Source organism: Arachis ipaensis, chromosome B1 (assembly GCF_059453495.1).
Source record: "Arachis ipaensis isolate K30076 ecotype BB chromosome B1, ASM5945349v1, whole genome shotgun sequence".
Lineage (NCBI taxonomy): Eukaryota > Viridiplantae > Streptophyta > Magnoliopsida > Fabales > Fabaceae > Arachis > Arachis ipaensis.
Window position 1 is genome coordinate 125,211,904 of NC_142436.1, and position 22,531 is coordinate 125,234,434.

Here is a 22,531-nt window from a genome sequence, read left to right on the forward strand (position 1 = left end):
AAATTTCTTGAAATCTTGGAAGGCTTGTTCACATTCTGGGGTCCACTCGAACCTCTTTCCCTTCCTTAATGTTTCATAGAAGGGGAGAGATCTTAAGGCTGATCCAGCTAGGAACCTAGACAGAGCCACTAGTCTTCCATTGAGTTGCTGGACCTCCTTGACACAGGTCAGACTTTTCATGCAAAGTATGGCCTGGCACTTATCTGGGTTTGCTTCGATTCCTCTTTGGGTGAGCATGAAGCCCAGGAATTTGCCAGGTTCTACTGCGAAGGTGCACTTTGCGGGGTTAAGTCGCATACCATGCTTTCTTATGGTGTTGAGCACTTTAGTGAGGTCTGATAATAACGATTCCTCACTTTATGTTTTTACCAGCATGTCGTCTACATAAACCTTCATTAGCTTTCCGATGTAGTCGGCGAAGACTTTGTTCATCAGTCTTTGGTAAGTAGCCCCTGCGTTCTTGAGTCCGAAGGGCATAACTATATAGCAATAGTTTTCTTTTGGAGTCAAGAATGATGTCTTCTCTTGGTCGGGTTGATACATTGGGATCTGGTTGTATCCCGAGTAAGCGTCCATAAAGGAGAGGTATTGATAGCCTGACGAAGCGTCAACTAGTGTGTCGATGTTCGGGAGTGGGTAGGGATCTTTTGGGCAGGCTTTGTTGAGGTTGGTGTAATCGGTGCACATCCGCCACTTCCCATTTGACTTTTTGACCAACACCACATTGGCTAGCATAATGGGTATTTTACCTCCCTTATGAACCCTACCTCCAACAAGGCCTGTACCTGCTCCTCTACAACTTGCGACTTTTTTGGGCCGAGCTTCCTACATTTTTGCTGTACTGGCTGAGACCTTGGATATACGGTTAACTTATGGTACATTAGTCCGGGATCAATACCAGGCATGTCGGCGGCCTTCCATGCAAAGAGGTCGGAGTTATCTTTTAGGAGCTTTATTAGCAGTTCCTTTAAGTCTTTTCTCAGATTTGCTCTTATACTTGTTTTGTCTGGAGCGTCTCTAATTTGAACTTCTTGAGTTTCACCTTCTGGCTGAGGGCGGAGTTCTTTGCGAGCTCGGATTCCCCCGAATTCTATAATATTGGTTTCTTTTCCTCTGGGGTCACCTTTGAGGTTCATACTTTCGTTGTAACAGCGTCGCGCTAGTGTTTGGTCTCCCTTTATGGTAGCGATTCCTTCTGGAGTGGGGAACTTCATGCATAGATGTGGAGTGGAGACACTACAAGAAAATGGAACATTTGTAACAAAAAATTTGTATCAAATTTAAAATTGTTACAAAAAAATAGTTTTTTGTAATAATAATTAGTGATTGTTACAAAAGAATAATGTTTTGTAACAATATTACAAATTGTTACAAAACATGATAATATTTTGTAACAACCTGTTTTATTTTGTTACAAATTATGTTAGTTTTTGTAACGAGATGGTGTTTTGTTACAAAAATTCAAAATATTTTGTAACAAATTTTTTTTGTTTCAAAAACTCCAATTGTTTTGTAACAAAAAATTAATTTGTCACAAAATTTAGTATTATTTGTAACAAGTTAATTATTTGTCATAAAATATAAGTATATTTTATAACAATTTTTTTTAAAATGTTAAACACTTTAAGAGTAAAAAAAATTGTGTATATAATTTTTTTAAAAGAATTTTATTTTGTTTCAAAAATTAAAATTTTTTACATACTATTTGTATTCATTAGCCACTGGCTATAACATCCAGTATTTTTGAAAATCTAAATATAAATAAATTGTGATTTTATTTTATTAAGTTTAAATTTTATAATTTTAGAAATTATTTTATTAAAATAATTAAATAGATTAGGAGATAATGAAGAGTTAAATAATTTAAACTAAATAATTGATATTTCGGGTTTAAACTGTACTTTATAAAGTATAATTAATATATTTATTTTATAATTTAAATTAAAAAAATATAACAACCCTAGTTTTTGGAAATCAAATAATTAGTTATTTGTGATTTTTGTTGATAATTTTATTTTAAAAAAATTATTTTACTAATGAAAATTAAATAGAATTTCATGATAATTAAAGTTTAAATTAATTAAAATTTTTATATAATTTTTATTAGATATTTGATATAATTGAAACTATAATTTTGATAATTGAAAAATAAGAAGAATTGTATAATTTAATTTAAATAAATTCCATTTTGAATGAATTATTTTATTAATTTGAACTCTTAAAAATTAATTTATTAAAAATGATTAGATTAATTTTTATAAATACTTTAAGTTTAAGTTAGTTAATATTTATGTACAATTTTTATTATAATTAGTTATTTTATAAATTGAAATTAAAATTTCGGTGATAGAAAAATAATGAAAAGTTATATCATTTAATTTGAATAATTAATATTTTGAGTTTAAACTATATTTTATAAAATGTGATTAATATGTTCATTTTATAATGTAAATTAGAAATAATTAATTGAACTTAGCAATATATTGATAAATAATGTTGTTAAATATTTTTAATGGAATATATTTGTTTTTCAAATTATTCTACCCTCCAATTTATCAAAATATCTATTCATATCTATCCATATTCTTTTATAAAATCCTAATTTCTAATCCTAAATTCCCAAAAAATCAGAAACCTAACCCTAAAACCCTTAACCCAGCCTCTGAAACACTCACCCGCACTCCCACCCCTATTTCATCCCCTTCAGCGTAACACTCACCCTTAATCCCTGATTCAGCGCCGCAACCCTCCTCACTATCACTCAGCCTCACAGCCCTTATCTCTCATGGAAAACACACACATACACACAACACAACTCACCCACACTCATTGACATAGAGAGGAGAAAGCTGGTCACGTCGCCGCTGCCATACATCACCGTCGCACCACCACACCACCGTCGTCACCGAGTTGGAAGAGAGGAAGTGTTGCAGCTGCCAAGTCCCCGGAGGGGAAAGTTCACGTGAAGAGAGAGTGCCCGCAGGGAAAGGGAGGCCGTTCGCATCCCGTCACACCCGTCGTCGTCCAAGGGGCGCCACTGACCCGTCGCTGCTGCCAGGGCTCGTCGCCATCACCGTCGCAGGCATGAAAGGGGGGAAACGAGCAGAACGCGAGGAAGAGGAGGAGTTCTCGTCACTGTTGTGTGCCCATTCATCGTCGCTGCTTCCAATCCCGTCGTTGATGCTACCGCCACTACGACCGTTGAAGCTCGCCGGAGAAGGAGCTATTGATAGAAGAAACTGCTGCTGCTCTTACTCTATACTACACTGTGCTACTCTGTTCAGCCTCTGCTTAAGGTTTTGTAGTTACCAGAGCCCTTTGCCACTAGGAACCAATATTGGAGCTGCCCAGAACCACTTTGGTTGCTGCCCAGGAAACAAAATGAGTCTTGGAACTGCTAACGGAGCTGCTGCGTTTGGCGATTTTCGTGAGTTTCGACACTCTGAGGTAGGGAATTTTATTTGAAATGAACCGTTTTTAGCTTATGAATGCCAATGAGGTTTAGTGAGTAAATACAAATAATTCATAAATATGATGAATTGATAGGAATAAGTTTGGTATGAGGTTGTGAAATTTGGATTAAGTTTGATGATCCTTTAGTGTTTTAATTAAATTATTGAATTCAGGTTATGGCTGTGAATGTCATTGGATTTTGCTGTTGTGAGTGTTTGAAGCTATAATTGATATTGTTTTCTCTGATTTTGATGGATCTGTTGAAAATTCTAATTTTATTATGCTGAATTGGTTGAGTTGTGGTTGTATTCTGATTATTGAGAATAAGTGCTTGTTGATTTTAGTTAGTTGATAAATCGAAATAGCTATGAAATTGACTTGTGACTGGTTAAAATTGGCTTTGGTGATTATTGAAGGATTGGGATTTAAGGGATTAAACTGTCTTGAGGACCTGATTTTCTGAAGTAGAATAGCAACTTTATGAGTATATAAATAGTTCTGTAATGGCTGGACTAATTTTCTGTGTCATGATTTATTGATTCTGATTATGGTTATGGAGTGTAACTACTATTGTTTCACATTTTTTTTGTTCTTGTTTTAATATTTCACATTTTTCTTAAGCCATTAATTTGTTATATGTTTTGTTTGCTTTTCTCAATGACCATAAACTTGTGTACAAGGCTGGATCTACTTTCTATGTTGGTTGTCATTGTTGTTTTTTCTTCTTCTATTTGTACTGAGATGTTGATTAGCACAAACCCTTGTTGGTTCTTTATTACAGGCCTCTTATGAGATTAGAAAACTTGGCTCCCTTTCTTTTTCCAGCTGAGTTAATGTTAGAAACCATTGAAAAAATAGGGAGTAGATTAGGTGATTTGGAGCAAGAAAATAAGCTGTTGCATTTGGTTTTCTAATATGTGAAATTGTAGTTCAAATTCTATCTATGTTTGAAATAATATCAATGGTGGTATCTAGTGGATGTGGATCAAGTTGAGTAGTGTAATTTTCCCCATTCATTGCATATATTGAACGTCTTTCTTTTATGTTGGGGTTTAGAATTAGGAGAATTGCAATCAGATGAAAATAAAGCTTCTACAGAGAAAAAAAAAATAAAAGAAGACTCAAAACACCTTCCCAGGTTATAGCCTTGGAGAAATTTTATAACAGTACGAGTTCCTTTAATTTTGTTTGTTTTTAATTGTCTGTGAATTTTAATGCATCTTTCTATTGACTAATTTAGTGATTTTTGAGGAATTGCTTTTTACCTTTGTTTCCAGAGCACAAATATCCCACGGAGGAAATGAAACAAGATCTTCCTGAGGAGTTAGGGTTGACTGAGAAGCAAATTTCTGGATGGTTTGGCCACAGAAGGTTAAAAGATAAACGGTTGTTGAAAGATGAAGCAATTGGTAATGGATGACAAGATCGTTCAACTGGTGTCATCCAGGACTGTGGTAGTGAACGGCAAGATTCATGCGGAAGCAGCAAAGATGGTGATTATCGTTATGTGGATCCGAAAGAGGTAGAAAGTCATGATAAATTCTTTGCTTGCTTTTCTGAGTTGTGAGTTTGTTAAATGTTTTGCTTGCTTTTCTAAGACTAGATTATAATTCATAGCTTGATATATTTTATAAATCTATTTTATTAGGCAATAGACTTTGACCCAAACTCCTTGTGAAATATTCTACCTAAAGCAGTCTCATCATTGGAATGGACAATCTCAAAGGGAAAAGGAAGAGTTTATGTGCATTGTACTGCTGGACTTGGGAGAGCACCAGGGGTGACAATAGCTTATTTGATCTGATTTTATGACATGAATGTGAGTTCTAAACTTCCACCTATCTTTGATTCAAGAAATGATTATCAAAATTGATATTGTTAAGTGTAATGTGATGGTTGCACTAATTTTCTTGCTAGATATGAGGTTTAGCTCATGTTATGGAAAAACAGTATTTTTAATCTGTATGACAGATTAGTTCACAGTTTCTTAAGAAGTCTTAATTATCAAGAAAAGAATGTGTTATCTTTCATGAATGCATTGCTAATTGCCTTGTATTTACTGCAAAATAAAAAAAAGGCAAAATTAGCAATTCTTTATGAATGCATTGCTAATTGCTAATTGCTAATTGCTCTGAACCTTGCTTGATTTTCTGCCGCCGCCATTCTTTATGAATGCATTGCCAATTATTGATTGCTATGAACCTTGCTTGATTTTCTATAGCCGTTATTCTCTATTTCCAAACTTTCTCTGCATCACTATTGCTTCTGCAATAACAAAAACTCTGTTCAGGTACTTCTCTATGTTCTTATCTTGTGTTTTGACATAAACGTTATTATGGAACTTTATGAGTGTAAAAGCATAAAAAAAGTTAAGTATATTTGTTATGAAGATTTTGGTGAAAATTATGTTTTTTAATGATTGTTTGACAATTGATACTTAGGTAAATTTAATAAATTTGTTCACTAAGATGTGATTGAATTATGATTAGTTAGCCCAAGTTTATATATTGAATTATTAATTTTTGATAATTTGCATTTTTGATTGGCTAGTTTTGAACTCTGAGAATATATTCTTAAGGAATTAGTTAATTTTAACTTCTAAGTTCTAAATTTTTATTCGGATGAAGATAGTGTTATGTGTTATTTTTTAATTTTAGTTTTCATTGTTTATATTTGCAGGGTACAAAATTAATGCCAACATGCTAGACTTTATATTGACTGAAATATGCTAAAAGAGCCAAGAATTATAAATTTGATATGATACAATTTTATGTTAGAAAAAAGTTGTATTTAGTTGAATTTGTAGAAATTATTTTATTGTAAAAGAATCTTAATGACATGTAAGATATTTTAATTATCTATATTATTATATATCATATAAATGTTGAGTTAGTGGGATTAGAAAATTAATTGATATCAATTATTTAATTAAATGTTTTAAAATCAACTTTCTATTTTTGTAACTAAGAATAAAAAATGTTACAAAAGTAAGTAGTATTTTGTAACAAAATATTATGACACAAAAATCTAAATTGTTACGAAAAATATTTTAAAGGTAAAAAAGTGTTACCACTTTCGTAACAAATTTTGGTTTTTGTATTAAAAAAAATTGTTACAAAATATTACTTTGAATTGTAACAGTTTCATTTTTTGTTACAAAAACTTTTTGTAACGGGACATACTGCAACGGTCCCTTTTTTGTTATAAATTCTTTTGTTTCAAAATTCTGATTTTTTGTAACAATTTTTTTTGTTACAAATATTGCTTTTTCTTGTAGTGAGACCACGGTGGCGAGCTGGTTTAGCGTTGTCCGACCTATTAAAGCGTTGTAGGCTGAGCTCACGCCAACTACAATGTAGTCTATGCTCAACATCCTAGACCGAATTCCTTTTCCAAAGGTTGTGTGTAATGAGATGTAGCCTAATGGTTGAATTGGAGCGTCTCCTAGCCCGAATAAGCTATTTGGATATGCTCTGAGCTCCTTTTCTTGTAAACCAAGCTTGTCGAAGGCAGTTTTGAACAGTATATCCGCAGAGCTTCCCTGGTCGATTAATGTTTGGTAGAAGTTGGCGTTGGCAAGTATTATGGTAATGACCATGGGGTCATCGTGCCCTGAGATGATGCCCATGGCGTCTTCTTGGGTGAAAGTAATAGTGGGGTGGTCGGGTGACCGGTCCCTTTCGACATGATATACCTCTTTAAGGTGTCTTTTGTGAGACGATTTAGAGATCCCTCCTCCTGCGAATCCACCGTTTATCATTTGAACATGCCTCTCGGGGGTGTGAGGGGGACGTTCAGCTCGTCTGACCTCTTTGTCCCTTCTTCTTTTCCTCGGTTTGTCTGTTTTGTTGGCCCGGAACCTGTCTAGTCTTCCTTCTCGGGCTAGTTTCTCAATGACATTCTTTAGGTCATAGCATTCGTTGGTGGGGTGCCCGTAGACTTGGTGGTATTTGCAGTACTCTGTTTGACTTCCTCCTTTTTTATGCTTAATCGGGTGAGGGGGCGGGATCTTCTCAGTGTTGCATATCTCTCTATAAACATTCACAAGGGACACCCTGAAGGGAGTGTAGTTGTGGTATTTTCTAGGTTTTTTAGTAGGCTGGTCTTCTTTTTTTCTGGACTCTTTATCCTTGTCTCGAGGCAGTGATGCAGGCAGAAATTAGCCGATTAAGAAATCAATATATTAAATACATTGCGAGTACAGTTCTTAACTAGGAAAAGTCCGCTTATCAATTTAGAAAGGTTGTCCCAATTTAGAATAAAAATACTAGGAGTATGAATCCCAGGTCGTCTCCTAACGAGTTGACAAAAGAGTGCCAATTTATTAATTAGGAGTTTTCTGAGAAATTTTAAAAGTTGAATAATAGAAAAATAAAGGATTGTGAATTAAAGCAATGTAAATTAAAAGAGATTTATATATTTAGAATAAAAAGCCTTGACTGGGGGAGTGATTAATTGGAAGTTCTATCCTTGTTGGATTTTCTCAAGTGTAGTATCAAGAGGTTGTTATTCACTTAGTTAACCTTTACTAAATAAAGGAAAGTCAAGTGATTGAGCTAACTCTTATTTGCAAATCCTAATCCTCTCCCTTGGGAAGGACTAGCGTTAGTAAATAGAGAATTAGCCAACAACTTCCAATTTAACTAATCACTTGAGCATTCCAACTCAAGGGTCTCCTTTTAATCAACCCCCAAGTCAAGTTGGGAGTCTACTCTGTCAACATGAATACCATCTTCGTGGTCTTATAAGAGAAGTAAAAAGGGAACATCGTAATTAAAATCAATTGGAAGCAATTAAACAAATAATAAAATTTAAATGGAAAAACACTTGCATTAATAAATTCTAAAAACAATCCAATTGTAATTTTGAACAAAGATTAAGGATATGAAAGAGTAAGGGAATAAGAAAACAAACTAGAATAGCAACTTCAAAAGGGGGTAATGACTCTTCTTAACATCCAAAGCAAAAGCATAAAACTAGAAATCTATGAATGTAAAGGAAAACCTAGAGGAAAAGTAATTTCTCTCCAAAATTCAAAAACTAAACTAAAAACTATGCTAATGAGAATGTGTGTTGAGTCTCTGCTCGTCCCCTGGCTCTAGTCTGTGTTTCTGGGTCGGAAACTGGGTCCAAAGTCGGCCCAAAATCGCCTCAGCGTTTTCTGCAATTTCTACAGATCGCGCATGTCACGCGTACGCGTCAGTCACGCGTGCACGTCGTTTGGCGATTTTCCTTGTCACACGTATGCGTCAGGCATGCGCACGCATCGTTGTGCAAACTCCGATTCACGCGCACACGTGAACCTTGCGTGCGCGTCACTCCTCGCTGATCGTCTCCTTTATTTCTTTTGCTCCTTCCATTTTTGCAAGCTTCCTCTCCATCCTCTAAGCCATTCCTACCCTATAAAGCCTGAAAACACTGAACACACATATCATGGCATCGAATGGTATAAAAAGGGATTAAAATACACAAATTAAAGGCTTAGGAAGTAAGTTTTTAACCATAGAACAAAACTAGGAAGGAATTTGTAAAACCATGCAATTTGTATGAATAAGTGTGCAAAGACTTGATGAAAGCACTCAATTGAGCACAAGATAAACCATAAAATAGTGGTTTATTAAACTCCCCACACTTAAACATTAGCATGTCCTCATGCTAAGCTCAAGGAGATCAAAAGAATAAATAGGGAAAAGTAAGACTCATGAAATACAACCTATATATGAATGCAACTATATGCTAAGATGATTCTGTCTACTTGGTTGAAAGTAAATAAGTTCTTCAAGACAAACATAAATCAGATATCACTAATTAAAATCATACAGTAAAGACAAGTAGACTTGTAAGAAGACAGCTCATGAAAGCAGGGAACATAGAATCAAGCATTGAACCCTCACTGATAGTGTATATGCACTCTAATCACTCACGTGTATAGGGTAATTCACTCTAGTCTTCGCTAGTCATGCTTTCTAAACTTTGTTCTTCACCTAACCCATCAACAAATATTTAATGTACCAATGCAAACATCATGAGGTCTTTTCAAGGTTGTAATGGGGCTAAGGTAAGGGTGAGGATATATGTATGGCTAAGTGAGCTATAAATTGAATCCTTGACTAACCTAAGTTCTCACGTAAACACACACACACACTCTATATACCTCTAAAATTATGCCTAGCTACCCAAAATTCCCACTTTTGCATCACATACTCATGTATCAACTTTTCTTTAATTTCTATCACATATGCATTGATCTTTCATTAACTTAACATTGGGGTAATTTTGTCTCCTTATTTATTTATTTATTTAATTGAATATTTTTGGGTTTCTTTAAATTAAAAATATAAAAGTAAACATAACATATCAATACACATGGATTTTTTTTTTAATTTTTCTAGTCTCACATGAGTAGGTACGCAAATTCCTAATATTTTATCAAAGTAGAAACATAACACATTCCCTATTAACGCATGTTCCCACAGTTTCCCCACACTTAGTTGATACACAATCTCTATCTTAAGCTAACCAAAGATTCAATTGGGGTAATTAATTATTTTTCTGCTTAAGGCTAGTGATGTGGTAAAATATAGAACAAATAGGGATTAAAAGGTTCAAGGTGGCTAACAAAGGTAATTGAAAGGGTAGGCTATTTGGGATAAGTGAGCTAATAACAAATGATGGCCTCAATCATATGCATGCATATAAATACACTAAACATTGGACATATAGAGTAGAACAAACTATAGATTACAATTATAGAGAAGAAATCACACAAGAATAAAATGTTATGGTTAAATAGTGTAACCATGTAATTAAGCTCAAATCTCACAGGTTGTGTTTTCTTAACTACAATTCATGTTCCAATTTATAGTCTTCAAACAAGTTTAACACACATTTTTCAATTTAAATTAGTGAAATATTATAAAATGGGGTCTTGAAAAGAAGTTTATTACTTTAACCAAGCAAACATACATGCAAACAATTATTATCATGTAATCTATTCTATCTAACAAAAGAAAAAACTAAAATATTGGTGTTAAGAGAGAGATATTACCTCCGGAAGTCAGGTACTGACCGACCTCCCCACACTTAAAGCTTGGCACCGTCCTCGGTATCATCAGTTAGGAACAAAGGGGGGCTGGTAACAGCATCTCCATAGTCGGGGTTGTCATGGCTCCCGGTGCTGGTAGGTGAGGTGGAGTCTGGAGTGTTTGGTTCTTCTTCAGGAGGGTGGTTGCCAACAATCAGCTCCTTGAGGTATGTAAATTGGCGCTTATTACGACGCTCCATTCGCTTTGCCTGCCGGTCAAGCCGGTCCAATCTCTGAAGTATTTCGAATTTGCATGTTCTTAGTTCTTTCTTGATCTTTAAAAAAATTCTAAGTTTGGTGTCTTCTTTGTGTTTTCCTTTAAATTTTCAAAAATTTATGTTTGATTTTCTAAAAATTTTAAGTTTGGTGTCTTCTTTGTGTTTTCCTCTAATTTTTCGAAAATTTGTGTTTGATTTTCTAAAAATTTTAAGTTTGGTGTTTTTGTGCTTTTATTTACTTAAACATTTTTTAAAAATTTGTTCTTGGTGTTCATCTTGATCTTCAAAGTGTTCTTGGTGTTCATCTTGACATTCAAAGTTTTCTTGTTTGTTCTCTGTGTTTTGATCTAAAATTTCTAAGTTTAGTGTCATTTTGTTGCTTTTCTCTTTCCGCATTAAAATTCAAAAATAAAAAAATATCCTTTTCTTATTTTACTCATAAATTTCGAAATTTTGCATTAATTTAGTCAAAGATTTTCAAAATCATATCTTTTTTTTAGTCAAGTCAAAATTCTAATTTCAAAAATTGATCTTTTCAAATCTTTTTCAAAAATCAAATCTTTTTAATTTCTTCAATCATATCTTTTCAATCATATCTTTTTTTTAATTGCAATCATATCTTCTCAATCATATCTTTTTCAAAATAATTTTCAAATCATATTTTTTTTTTAATTGCAATCATATCTTCTAAATCATATCTTTTTCAAAATAATTTTCAATCATATCTTTTTTATTACTAATTTCAAAATCTTTTTAATTAATTAATTAATTTAGTTTTCAATTTGCTTTTATTTTATTTTCTTTTTGTTTTCGAAATTTATTTTATTTTCCATTTATTTTACTTATTATTTTCGGTTACTTTTAATTAAATAAAAAAAATTTATAAATATATAATTGCAATTCATATCAATTCCCTTTTCTCCATCATGGACATAAGTGGAAATGAACAGTCCAGAAAGACTCTGGGGTCATATGCTAACCCCATTACAGCTGCATATGGGAGTAGCATCTGTATACCTCCCATCAAAGCAAGCAGCTTTGAGCTAAATCCTCAGCTCATTATCATGGTGCAGCAAAATTGCCAGTATTCCGGTCTTCCACAAGAAGAACCTACTGAGTTTCTGGCACAGTTCTTACAAATTGCTGACACAGTACGTGATAAAGAAGTGGATCAGGATGTCTACAGATTATTACTGTTTCCATTTGCTGTAAAAGATCAAGCTAAGAGGTGGTTAAATAACCAACCCACAACAAGCATAAAAACATGGAGACAGTTATCAGACAAATTCCTGAATCAATTTTACCCTCCAAAAAGGATGACACAGCTAAGGCTGGACATCCAAGGCTTTAAACAAGAGGATCATGAATCCCTTTATAATGCCTGGGAGAGGTACAGAGGGATGCTGAGAAAATGCCCCTCTGAAATATTTTCAGAATGGGTACAGTTAGACATCTTCTACTATGGGCTTACAAAAAAAGCTCAGATGTCCCTAGACCACTCAGCTGGTGGATCTATACACATGAGAAAAACAATTGAAGAAGCTCAAGAGCTCATAGATACAGTTTCTAGAAATCAACATCTGTACTTAAACAGTGAGTCTTCCATAAAAGAAGAAGCTATGGCAGTAACTACTGATCCCAATCCTCAAGAACAGATTGTTGAACTTAATCAGCAATTACTCCTTATGACAAAACAATTAGCAAAATTCAGAGAGATGCTCCAAGACACTAAAAATGCTAACAAGAATATGGAAGCACAATTGAATCAGACAAGGCAGCAGCTATCTAAACAGATAACAGAAGAATGCCAAGCTGTCCAACTAAGGAGCAGGAAGACATTGAATAATTCAGCTCAAAATAGCAGAAAGTCAAGAAAGGAACAAATGACAGAGGATGACCAAACCACTACCCAAGATCCCTCTGAGGACATCAAGAGCCCAGAGAGGAATAACTCTGGCGTTCAAACGCCAGAAAAGGGGGAAAAGTTGGCGTTAAACGCCCATTCCTTGCCCAGTTTCGGCGTTCAAACGCCAGAAAAGGGTGGGAAGCTAGCGTTAAACGCCCATCCAGCACCCAATCCTGGCGTTCAAACGCCTATGAGGAATCAGACACCTGCAAGTGCTGATAGTAACCCCTCTAAGAAGGCTTCTCCAACCATTTCTATAGGGAATAAACCTGCAGCAACTAAGGTTGAAGAATATAAAGCCAAGATGCCTTATCCTCAGAAGCTCCGCCAAGCAGAACAGGATAAACAATTTGCCCGCTTTGCAGACTATCTCAGGACTCTTGAAATAAAGATCCCGTTTGCAGAGGTACTTGAGAAAATACCCTCTTATGCTAAGTTCATGAAAGAGATCTTAAGTCATAAGAAGGATTAGAGAGAAACTGAAAGAGTGTTTCTCACTGAAGAATGCAGTGCAGTCATTCTAAAAAGCTTACCAGAAAAGCTTCAAGATCCAGGAAGCTTTATGATACCATGCACATTAGAGGGTGCTTACACTAAGACAGCTCTATGTGACCTTGGAGCAAGTATCAATCTAATACCTGCATCCACCATCAGAAAGCTTGGCTTGACTGAAGAGGTCAAACCAACCCGGATATGTCTTCAACTTGCTGATGGCTCCATTAAATACCCATCAGGCATAATTGAGGACATGATTGTCAAGGTTGGACCATTTGCCTTTCCCACTGACTTTGTAGTGCTGGAAATGGAGGAGCACAAGAGTGCAACTCTGATTCTAGGAAGACCTTTCTTAGCAACTGGACGAACTCTCATTGATGTCCAAAAAGGGGAAGTGACCCTGAGAGTCAATGAGGATGAGTTCAAGTTAAATGTTGTCAAAGCTATGCAGCATCCAGACATGTCAAATGACTGCATGAGCGTTGATATTATTGACTCCCTAGTGGAAGAGGTCAATATGACTGAAAGTCTTGAATCAGAGCTAGAGGACATCTTTAAAGATGTTCAGCCTGATCTGGAGGAAACAGAGGAAATAAAAGAACCTCTGAAAATCCCTCAGGAAGAGGAGAAATCTCCTAAACCCGAGCTCAAACCACTACCACCATCCCTGAAATATGCATTTCTGGGAGAGGGTGACACTTTTCCAGTGATCATAAGCTATGCTTTAAATCCACAGGAAGAGAAAGCACTAATTCAAGTGCTAAGGACACACAAGACAGCTCTTGGGTAGTCCATAAGTGACCTTAAGGGCATTAGCCCAGCAAGATGCATGCACAAGATCCTATTGGAGGATGATGCTAAGCCAGTGGTTCAACCACAGAGGCGGCTAAATCCAGCTATGAAGGAAGTGGTGCAGAAAGAGGTCACTAAGTTACTAGAGGCTGGGATTATTTATCCTATTTCTGATAGTCCCTGGGTGAGCCCTGTCCATATTGTCCCCAAGAAGGGAGGCATGACAGTGGTTCATAATGAAAAGAATGAACTGGTTCCTACAAGAACAGTTACAGGGTGGCGTATGTGTATTGACTACAGAAGGCTCAATACAGCCACCCGAAAGGATCACTTTCCTTTATCATTCATAGACCAGATGCTAGAGAGACTAGCAGGTCATGAATATTATTGCTCTTTGGATGGCTATTCAGGTTACAACCAAATTGCAGTGGATCTTCAGGACCAAGAGAAAACAGCATTCACATGTCCTTCTGGAGTATTTGCCTAAAGAAGGATGCCTTTTGGCTTGTGCAATGCACTTGCGATCTTTCAGAGATGCATGCTCTCTATTTTCTCTGATATGGTGGAAAAATTTCTGGAAGTCTTCATGGATGACTTTTCAGTATTTGGAGACTCATTCAGCTTCTGTCTTGATCATTTAGCACTTGTTCTGAAAAGATGCCAAGAGACCAACCTAGTTTTAAACTGGGAAAAATGTCACTTCATGGTGACTAAAGGAATTGTCCTTGGGCATAAAATTTCAAACAAGAGAATAGAGGTGGATCAAGCTAAAGTGGAAGTAATTGAAAAATTACCACCACCTGCCAATGTAAAGGTAATCAGAAGCTTTCTGGGACATGCAGGATTCTATAGGAGGTTCATAAAGGATTTTTCAAAAAATGCAAAACCTCTAAGCAACCTGCTAGCTGCTGACACACCATTTGTATTTGACACAGAGTGTCTGCAGGCATTTGAAACCTTGAAAGCCAAGCTTGTCACAGCACCAGTCATCTTTGCACCTGACTGGACATTACCATTCGAACTAATGTGTGATGCCAGTGGCCATGCCATTGGTGCAGTGTTGGGACAGAGGCATAACAAGCTTCTGCACGTCATTTACTATGCTAGCCGTGTTTTAAATGATGCACAGAAGAATTACACAACCACAGAAAAAGAGTTACTTGCAGTGGTTTATGCCATTGACAAGTTTAGATCCTATTTAGTAGGTTCAAAAGTGATTGTGTATACTGACCATGCTGCTCTTAAATACCTACTCACAAAGCAGGATTCAAAACCCAGGTTCATAAGATGGGTGTTGCTTCTGCAAGAGTTTGATATAGAAATAAGAGACAGAAAAGGGACAGAGAACCAGGTAGCTGATCACCTGTCCCAGATAGAACCAGTAGCAGGGGCGTCCCACCTTCCTACTGAGATCTCTGAAACCTTTCCGGATGAGCAACTCTTCGCCATTCAGGAAGCACCATGGTTTGCAGATAGGAAAAGAAAGAAGCATGAAAGGCTTCTCTCAATACAGAGTCAAATAAAACCCCCACATTCAAACTCTAAGTTTGGTGTTGGAAGGCCACAACCAAACTCTAAGTTTGGTGTTAAGAGGCCATCATCATGCTCTGAGTATCTGTGAGGCTCCATGAGACCCACTGTCAAGCTACTGACATTAAAGAAGCGCTTGTTGGGAGGCAACCCAATTTTACTTATCTATGTTAATTTCTATTTTCCATTATTATTTTATGTTTTCTGTAGGTTGATGATCATGTGAAGTCACAAAAAGAATTGAAAAAGCAAAAACAAACTGAAAAATAGAATGAAAAATAGCACACCCTAGAGGAGAAGCCTACTGGCGTTTAAACGCCAGTAAAGGCAGCAGAATGGGCGTTAAACGCCCAGTCTGGCACCATTCTGGGCGTTTAACGCCAGAAATGGGCACCAGACTGGCGTTTAACGCCAGAAAAGGGCAAGAAGCTGGCGTTAAACGCCAGAAATGGGCAGCAACCTGGCGTTTAACGCCAGGATTGGCAGCAAAGGGCGTTTTGCAAGTCTAATTGGTGCAAGGATGGGAAATCCTTGACACCTCAGGATCTGTGGACCCCACAGGATTCCCACCAACCTCAACTCACTCTCTCACTTCTTCACACCTTTTCATAATACTCTTCGCCAAATAACCTCCACCAATCACCTCCATTACTCCTCCAAAACCATCATACAAACCACCTACACCCACCCACTCAAATTCAAACTATCACTCCTTCCTTTTCCACATCATAACCACCTAAAACCCCTCTTGGCCGAATAATTCACACACCTCCATCTCATCCATCTCTTCTTCTTCTTCTCCTCCTTTCTTTATTCTTTTGCTCGAGGACGAGCAAACCTTTTAAGTTTGGTGTGGAAAAGCTCAATTTTTTTGTTTTTCCATAATTATTTATGGCACCTAAGGCCGGAGAAACCTCTAGAAAGAGGAATGGAAAGGCAATTGCTTCCACCTTCGAGTCATGAGAGATGGAGAGATTCATCTCAAAGGTCCATCAAGACCACTTCTATGAAGTTGTGGCCAAGACTCCTCATTGAAGAGGACAAGCCCATCACTAAGAAAAGGATGGAGCAAATAAGAGAGCCCACTCATGGACCTCAACAAGAGCATGAGAAAAATCATCATCATGAAATCCCTGAGACGCCTCAAGGGATGCATTTTCCTCCACAAAACTATTGGGAGCAAATTAATACCTCCCTAGGAGAATTAAGTTCCAATAGGGGACAACTAAGGGTGGAGCACCAAGAGCATTCCATCCTCCTTCATGAAATTAGAGAAGATCAAAGAGTCATGAGAGAGGAGCAACAAAGGCAAGGAAGAGACATTGAGGAGCTCAAGCACTCCATAAGATCTTCAAAAGGAAGAACTAGCCGCCATCACTAAGGTGGACCCGTTCTTTAATCTTCTTGTTCTTTATCTTCTGTTTTTCGAATTTTTATGCTTTATGTTTATCTATGTTTGTGTCTTTATTGCATGATCACTAGTGTCTTAGTGTCTATGCCTTAAAGCTATGAAAATGAATCCATCACCTCTCTTAAATGAAAAATGTTTTTAATTGAAAAAGAAAAAGAAGTGCATGAATTTTGAATTTTAAAACAGATTAATTATTTTGATGTGGTGGCAATACTTTTGTTTTTCTGAATGAATGCTTGAACAGTGCATATTTTTGAATTTGTTGATTCATGAATGTTAAAATTGTTGGCTCTTGAAAGAATAATGGAAAAGGAGAAATGTTATTTGATAATCTGAAAAATCATAAAATTGATTCTTGAAGCAAGAAAAAGCAGTGAAAAGCTTGCAAAAAAAAAAAAAAAAGAAAGCAAAAAGAAAAAAGAAAAAGAAAGAAAAAGAAAAAGCAAGCAGAAAAAGCCAATAGCTCTTTAAACCAAAAGGCAAGGGTGAAATAAAAAAAAAGGATCCAAGGCTTTGAGCATCAGTGGATAGGAGGGCCTACAGGAATAAAATCCTGGCCTAAGCGGCTGAACCAAGCTGTCCCTAACCATGTGCTTGTGGCGTGAAGGTGTCAAGTGAAAACTTGAGACTGAGCGGTTAACGTCGTGGTCCAAAAGCAAAAAGAGTGTGCTTAAGAGCTCTGGACACCTCTAATTGGGGACTCTAGCAAAGTTGAGTCACAATCTGAAAAGGTTCACCCAGTTATGTGTCTGTGGCATTTATGTATCCGGTGGTAATACTGGAAAACAAAATGCTTAGGTCACGGCCAAGACTCATAAAGTAGCTGTGTTCAAGAATCAACATACTTAACTAGGAGAATCAATAAGACTATCTGGATTATGAGTTCCTATAGAAGCCAATCATTCTGAACTTCAAAGGATAAAGTGAGATGCCAAAACTATTCAGAGGCAAAAAGCTAAAAGCCCCGCTCATCTAATTAATACTGATCTTCATAGATGTTTTTGGAATTCATTGTATATTCTCTTCTTTTTATCCTATTTGATTTTTAGTTGCTTGGGGACAAGCAACAATTTAAGTTTGGTGTTGTGATGAGCGGATAATTTATACGCTTTTTGGCATTATTTTTAGTATGTTTTTAGTATATTTTAATTAGTTTTTATTATATTTTTATTAGTTTTTATTTAAAATTCACTTTTCTGGACTTTACTATGAGTTTGTGTGTTTTTCTGTGATTTCAGGTATTTTCTGGCTGAAATTGAAGGACCTGAGCAAAAATCTGATTCAGAGGCTGAAAAAGGACTGCAGATGCTGTTGGATTCTAACCTTCCTGCACTCAAAGTGGCTTTTCTGGAGCTACAGAGGCCCAATTGGCGCGCTCTTAATTGCGTTGGAAAGTAAACATCCTAGGCTTTCCAGAAATATATAATAGTCCATACTTTGCTCGAGATTTGATGGCCCAAATAGGCGTTCCAAGTCAGCTCAAGAATTCTGGCGTTTAACGCCAGAACTGGCATAAAAACTGGAGTTAAACGCCGAAACTGGCACAAAAGCTGGAGTTTAACTCCAATTAAAGTCTCTACACATGAAAGCTTCAATGCTCAGCCCAAGCACACACCAAGTGGGCCCCGGAGGTGGATTTTTACACTAAACACCCTAGCTTACTCATTTTTTGTAACCCTAGGTCACTAGTTTACTATAAAACTACTTTTAGTGATTCATTTTGTACCTCATGACACTTTACACGTTTCATACTGTAATCTCTTTGGCATGAGTCTCTAAACCCCATTGTTGGGGTGAGGAGCTCTGCTGTTCTTCATGAATTAATGCAATTACTACTGTTTTCCATTCTATCACGCTTGCTTCTATTCTAAGATATTCATTCGCAGTTCAACCTGATGAATGTGATGATCCACGACACTCATCATCATTCTCATCTATGAACGCGTGCCTGACAACCACCTCCGTTCTACCTTAGACTGAATGCATATCTCTTAGCCTCATGATTCAGATCAGAGTCTTCGTGGTATAAGCTAGAATTATTGGCGGCCATTCCTGAGATCCGGAACGTCTAAACCTTGTCTGTGGTATTCTGAGTAGGATTTGGGAAGGGATAACTGTGACGAGCTTCAAACTCGCGAGTGTTGGGCGTAGTGACAGATGCAAAAGGATCAATGGATCCTATTCCAACATTATTGAGAACCGACAGATGATTAGCCGTGCGGTGACAGTGCATTTGGAACATTTTCACTGAGAGGACGGGAAGTAGCCATTGACAACGGTGATGCCTAACATAAAGCTTGCCATGGAAGGAGCCTTGTGTGCATGAAGAAGAAGATAGTAGGAAAGCAGAGATTCAGAAGACAAAGCATCTCCAAAGCCTCAACCTGTTCTTCATTACTGCATAACAAGTATTTATTTCATGTTCCTTTACTTTTTACAATTAAATCTGAGAATTATTGATATCCTGGCTAAGAGTTACAAGATAACCATAGCTTGCTTCAAACCGACAATCTCCGTGGGATCGACCCTTACTCACGTAAGGTATTACTTGGACGACCTAGTGCACTTGCTGGTTAGTTGTGCGGAGTTGCAAAAGTGTGATTGTAATTTCGTGCACCACACGCGTACGCGTGGATGTCCCTTTTGAGAAAATGACGCGTACGCGTTGGGGACATGTACGTGTGATGTGGTTTGTGCTCGCAGCACAGTTCCAGCCCCACACCATCATAACTTTCTGGCCAAACACTAATGACGCCGATTTTACATGTTCACGCGTCACGTACGCGTGGTGTGCTGGAATCGCAAGTGACGCCCACGCGTGAGGGATGCGTACGCGTTAACTCGCTTGTGTGCTTGGCATGTGTCCAGCACCACTCCAGCCTAACTTTCTGTTAAATTCTTCTCCTTCTCGTACTCATATATGACGTGGACGCGTCAGCGACACTTGCGCGTCGAGTGTCCCTTTTTTTTATGCAGAATGCTGAATGAAGCATGCAGATGAATATGCAAAATTTATGGATGAATGCTAATAAAAAGAAAAGAAAATAAAATAAGACTGAAAATAAAAAAAAATAATCATACCATTGTGGGTTGTCTCCCATCTAGCACTTTGCTTTTACGTCCTTAAGTTGGACGGTCTTCAAGCTCATTCGGCTTCTGTTGGTGAGTCCTCCAAGAGGAAGACCTCTAGCTCTTTATTTTCCTTTATCTTCTCGCCATGATAAAGCTTTAAGCGATGTCCATGGACCTTGATAAAATTGGAGCTTGAAGGATGACTCAGGTGAAAGACTCCATATGGTTCTGCCTTCTCTACTCTGTAGGGTACTTCCCACCTTGATCTCAGCTTGCCTGGCATGAGCCTCAACCTTGAGTTGTAGAGGAGAACTAGCTCCCCAGGTCTGAACTTTCTTCTCTTGTTATGCTTGTCATGCACAGCTGATGAGCGGATAATTTATACGCTTTTTGGCATTGTTTTTAGTATATTTTTAGTATATTTTAATTAGTTTTTATTATATTTTTATTATTTTTTATTTAAAATTCACTCTTCTGGACTTTACTATGAGTTTGTATATTTTTCTATAATTTCAGGTATTTTCTGGCTAAAATTGAGGGACCAGAGCAAAAATCTGATTCAGAGGCTGAAAAAGGACTGCAGATGCTGTTGGATTCTGACCTCCCTGTATTCAAAGTGAATTTTCTGGAGCTACAGAACCCCAATTGGCGCGCTCTCAATCGCGTTGGAAAGTAGACATCCTGGGCTTTCCAGCAATATATAATAGTTTATACTTTGTCTGTGATTTGATGGCCCAAACAGGCATTCCAAGTCAGCTCAAGAATTCTGGCGTTTAACGCCAGAACTGGCACTAAAGCTAGAGTTAAACGCCCAAACTGGCACAAAAGCTGGCGTTTAACTGCAAGAAAAGTCTCTACACATGGAAGCTTCAATGCTCAGCCCAAGCACACACCAAGTGGGCCCAGAAGAAGATTTCTGCATTAATTACTTATTTCTGTAAACCCTAGGCTACTAGTTCTCTATAAATAGGACCTTTTGCTATTGTATTTTGATTTTTGGACGTTTAGTCCCTAGACCTTGGAGGCTGGCCATTCGGCCATGCTTACACCATTATCACTTTTGTATTTTCAACGGTGGAGTTTCTACACACCATAGATTAAGGTGTGGAGCTCTATTGTTCTTCATGAATTAATGCAAAGTACTATTGTTTTTCTATTCAACTCAAGTCTATTTTTCTCCAAGATATTCATTCGCACCCAAGAACATGATGAATGTGATGACTATGTGACACTCATCACTATTCTCACCTATGAACGCATGACTGACAACCACTTCCGTTCTACATGCAAACAAGCTTGAATGTGTATCTCTTGGGTTTCTAAACTAAGATTGGAACCTTCGTGGTATAGGCTAGAATTATTGGCGGCTATTCCTGAGATCCAGAATGTCTAAACCTTATCTGTGGTATTCTGAGTAGGATCTGGGAAGGGATGACTGTGACGAGCTTCAAACTCACGATTGTTGGGCGTGTGACAGACGCAAAAGGATCAATGGATCCTATTCCAACATGATCGAGAACCGACATATGATTAGCCGTGTGGTGACAGCGTGCATAGAACATTTTCACTGAGAGGACGGGAAGTAGCCATTGACAATGGTGATGCCCAACATAAAGCTTGCCATGGAAAGGAGTATGAATGATTGGAAGAAGGCAATAGGAAAGCAGAGGTTCAGGAGGAACAAAGCATCTTCATACTTTTATATGAAATTCCAATCAAAGAATTACATAAGTATCTCTATCTTTATTTTATGTTTTATTTATCTTTTAATTATCAATTCTCCATCACCATCTGAATTCGCCTGACTGAGATTTACAAGGTGACCATTGTTTGCTTCAAGCCGACAGTCTCCGTGGGATCGACCCTTACTCACGTAAGGTTTATTACTTGGACGACCCAATGCACTTGCTGGTTAGTTGTGCGGAATTGTGACAAAGTGTGATTCACGTTTGATAGCTCCAAGTCCCTTTGGCACCATTGTTGATGATCACAATTTCGTGCACCAAGTTTTTGGCGCCGTTGCGAGGGATTATTCGAGTTTGGACAACTGATGGTTCATCTTGTTGCTTAGATTAGGTACTTTTCTTTTTATTTTTTAGAATTTTTAAGAATGGATTCTAGAGTATCAAGGTGATGTTCTTATAATCACAAAAGCTGATTGATTCTCATCAATTTAGCTACTGAATGTAATGTTCTGCTGAAGCTTGGCTAGCCATGTCTAATCTTTTTAGACTGAAGCTTTAGACTAACATTGCATGATTCCTGGAATTCTTATTAAAAGTTTTGAATCACTTTATTTTCTTTTCCACTCAATTTTTGAAAAATCACAAAAAAATTTATAAAACCATAAAAACCAAAAATATTTTACGTTTCTTGTTTGAGTCTAGTATCAATTTTTAAGTTTGGTGTCAATTGCATGTCTTTATTCTTCTTGCATTTTTCGAATACATGCATTATGTTCTTCATTAATCTGCAAGTTGTTCTTGATGATTTCATTGCTTTGATCTTTAAATTCTCTTGTTTTGTGTGTTTTGTTGTTTCTCATATGCATTCTCAATTTGTTAGTGTCT

At 36.9% G+C, this 22,531-nt stretch overlaps 1 protein-coding gene across 1 annotated transcript; it reads left to right on the forward strand.

Moving 5' to 3' along the window:
* The first annotated feature begins 2,847 nt into the window (after positions 1–2,847).
* LOC107633410 (uncharacterized) lies at positions 2,848–6,345 on the forward strand. Its single transcript, XM_088501699.1, has 4 exons — positions 2,848–3,447; positions 4,731–4,975; positions 5,102–5,272; positions 6,133–6,345. Exons 1-2 carry the CDS (start codon positions 3,085–3,087, stop codon positions 4,755–4,757), a joined length of 390 nt encoding a protein of 129 aa, XP_088357825.1. The 5' UTR covers positions 2,848–3,084; the 3' UTR covers positions 4,758–4,975; positions 5,102–5,272; positions 6,133–6,345.
* The last annotated feature ends 16,186 nt before the right edge of the window (positions 6,346–22,531 follow it).

Bases quoted from the DNA above. Each gene is read 5' to 3' on its own strand.
- LOC107633410 (XM_088501699.1), top strand. From the start codon at position 3,085: ATGAAAGGGGGGAAACGAGCAGAACGCGAGGAAGAGGAGGAGTTCTCG. The intron at 3,448-4,730 runs GTAGGGAATTTT...CTTTGTTTCCAG, and splicing joins GTGAGTTTCGACACTCTGAG to AGCACAAATATCCCACGGAG.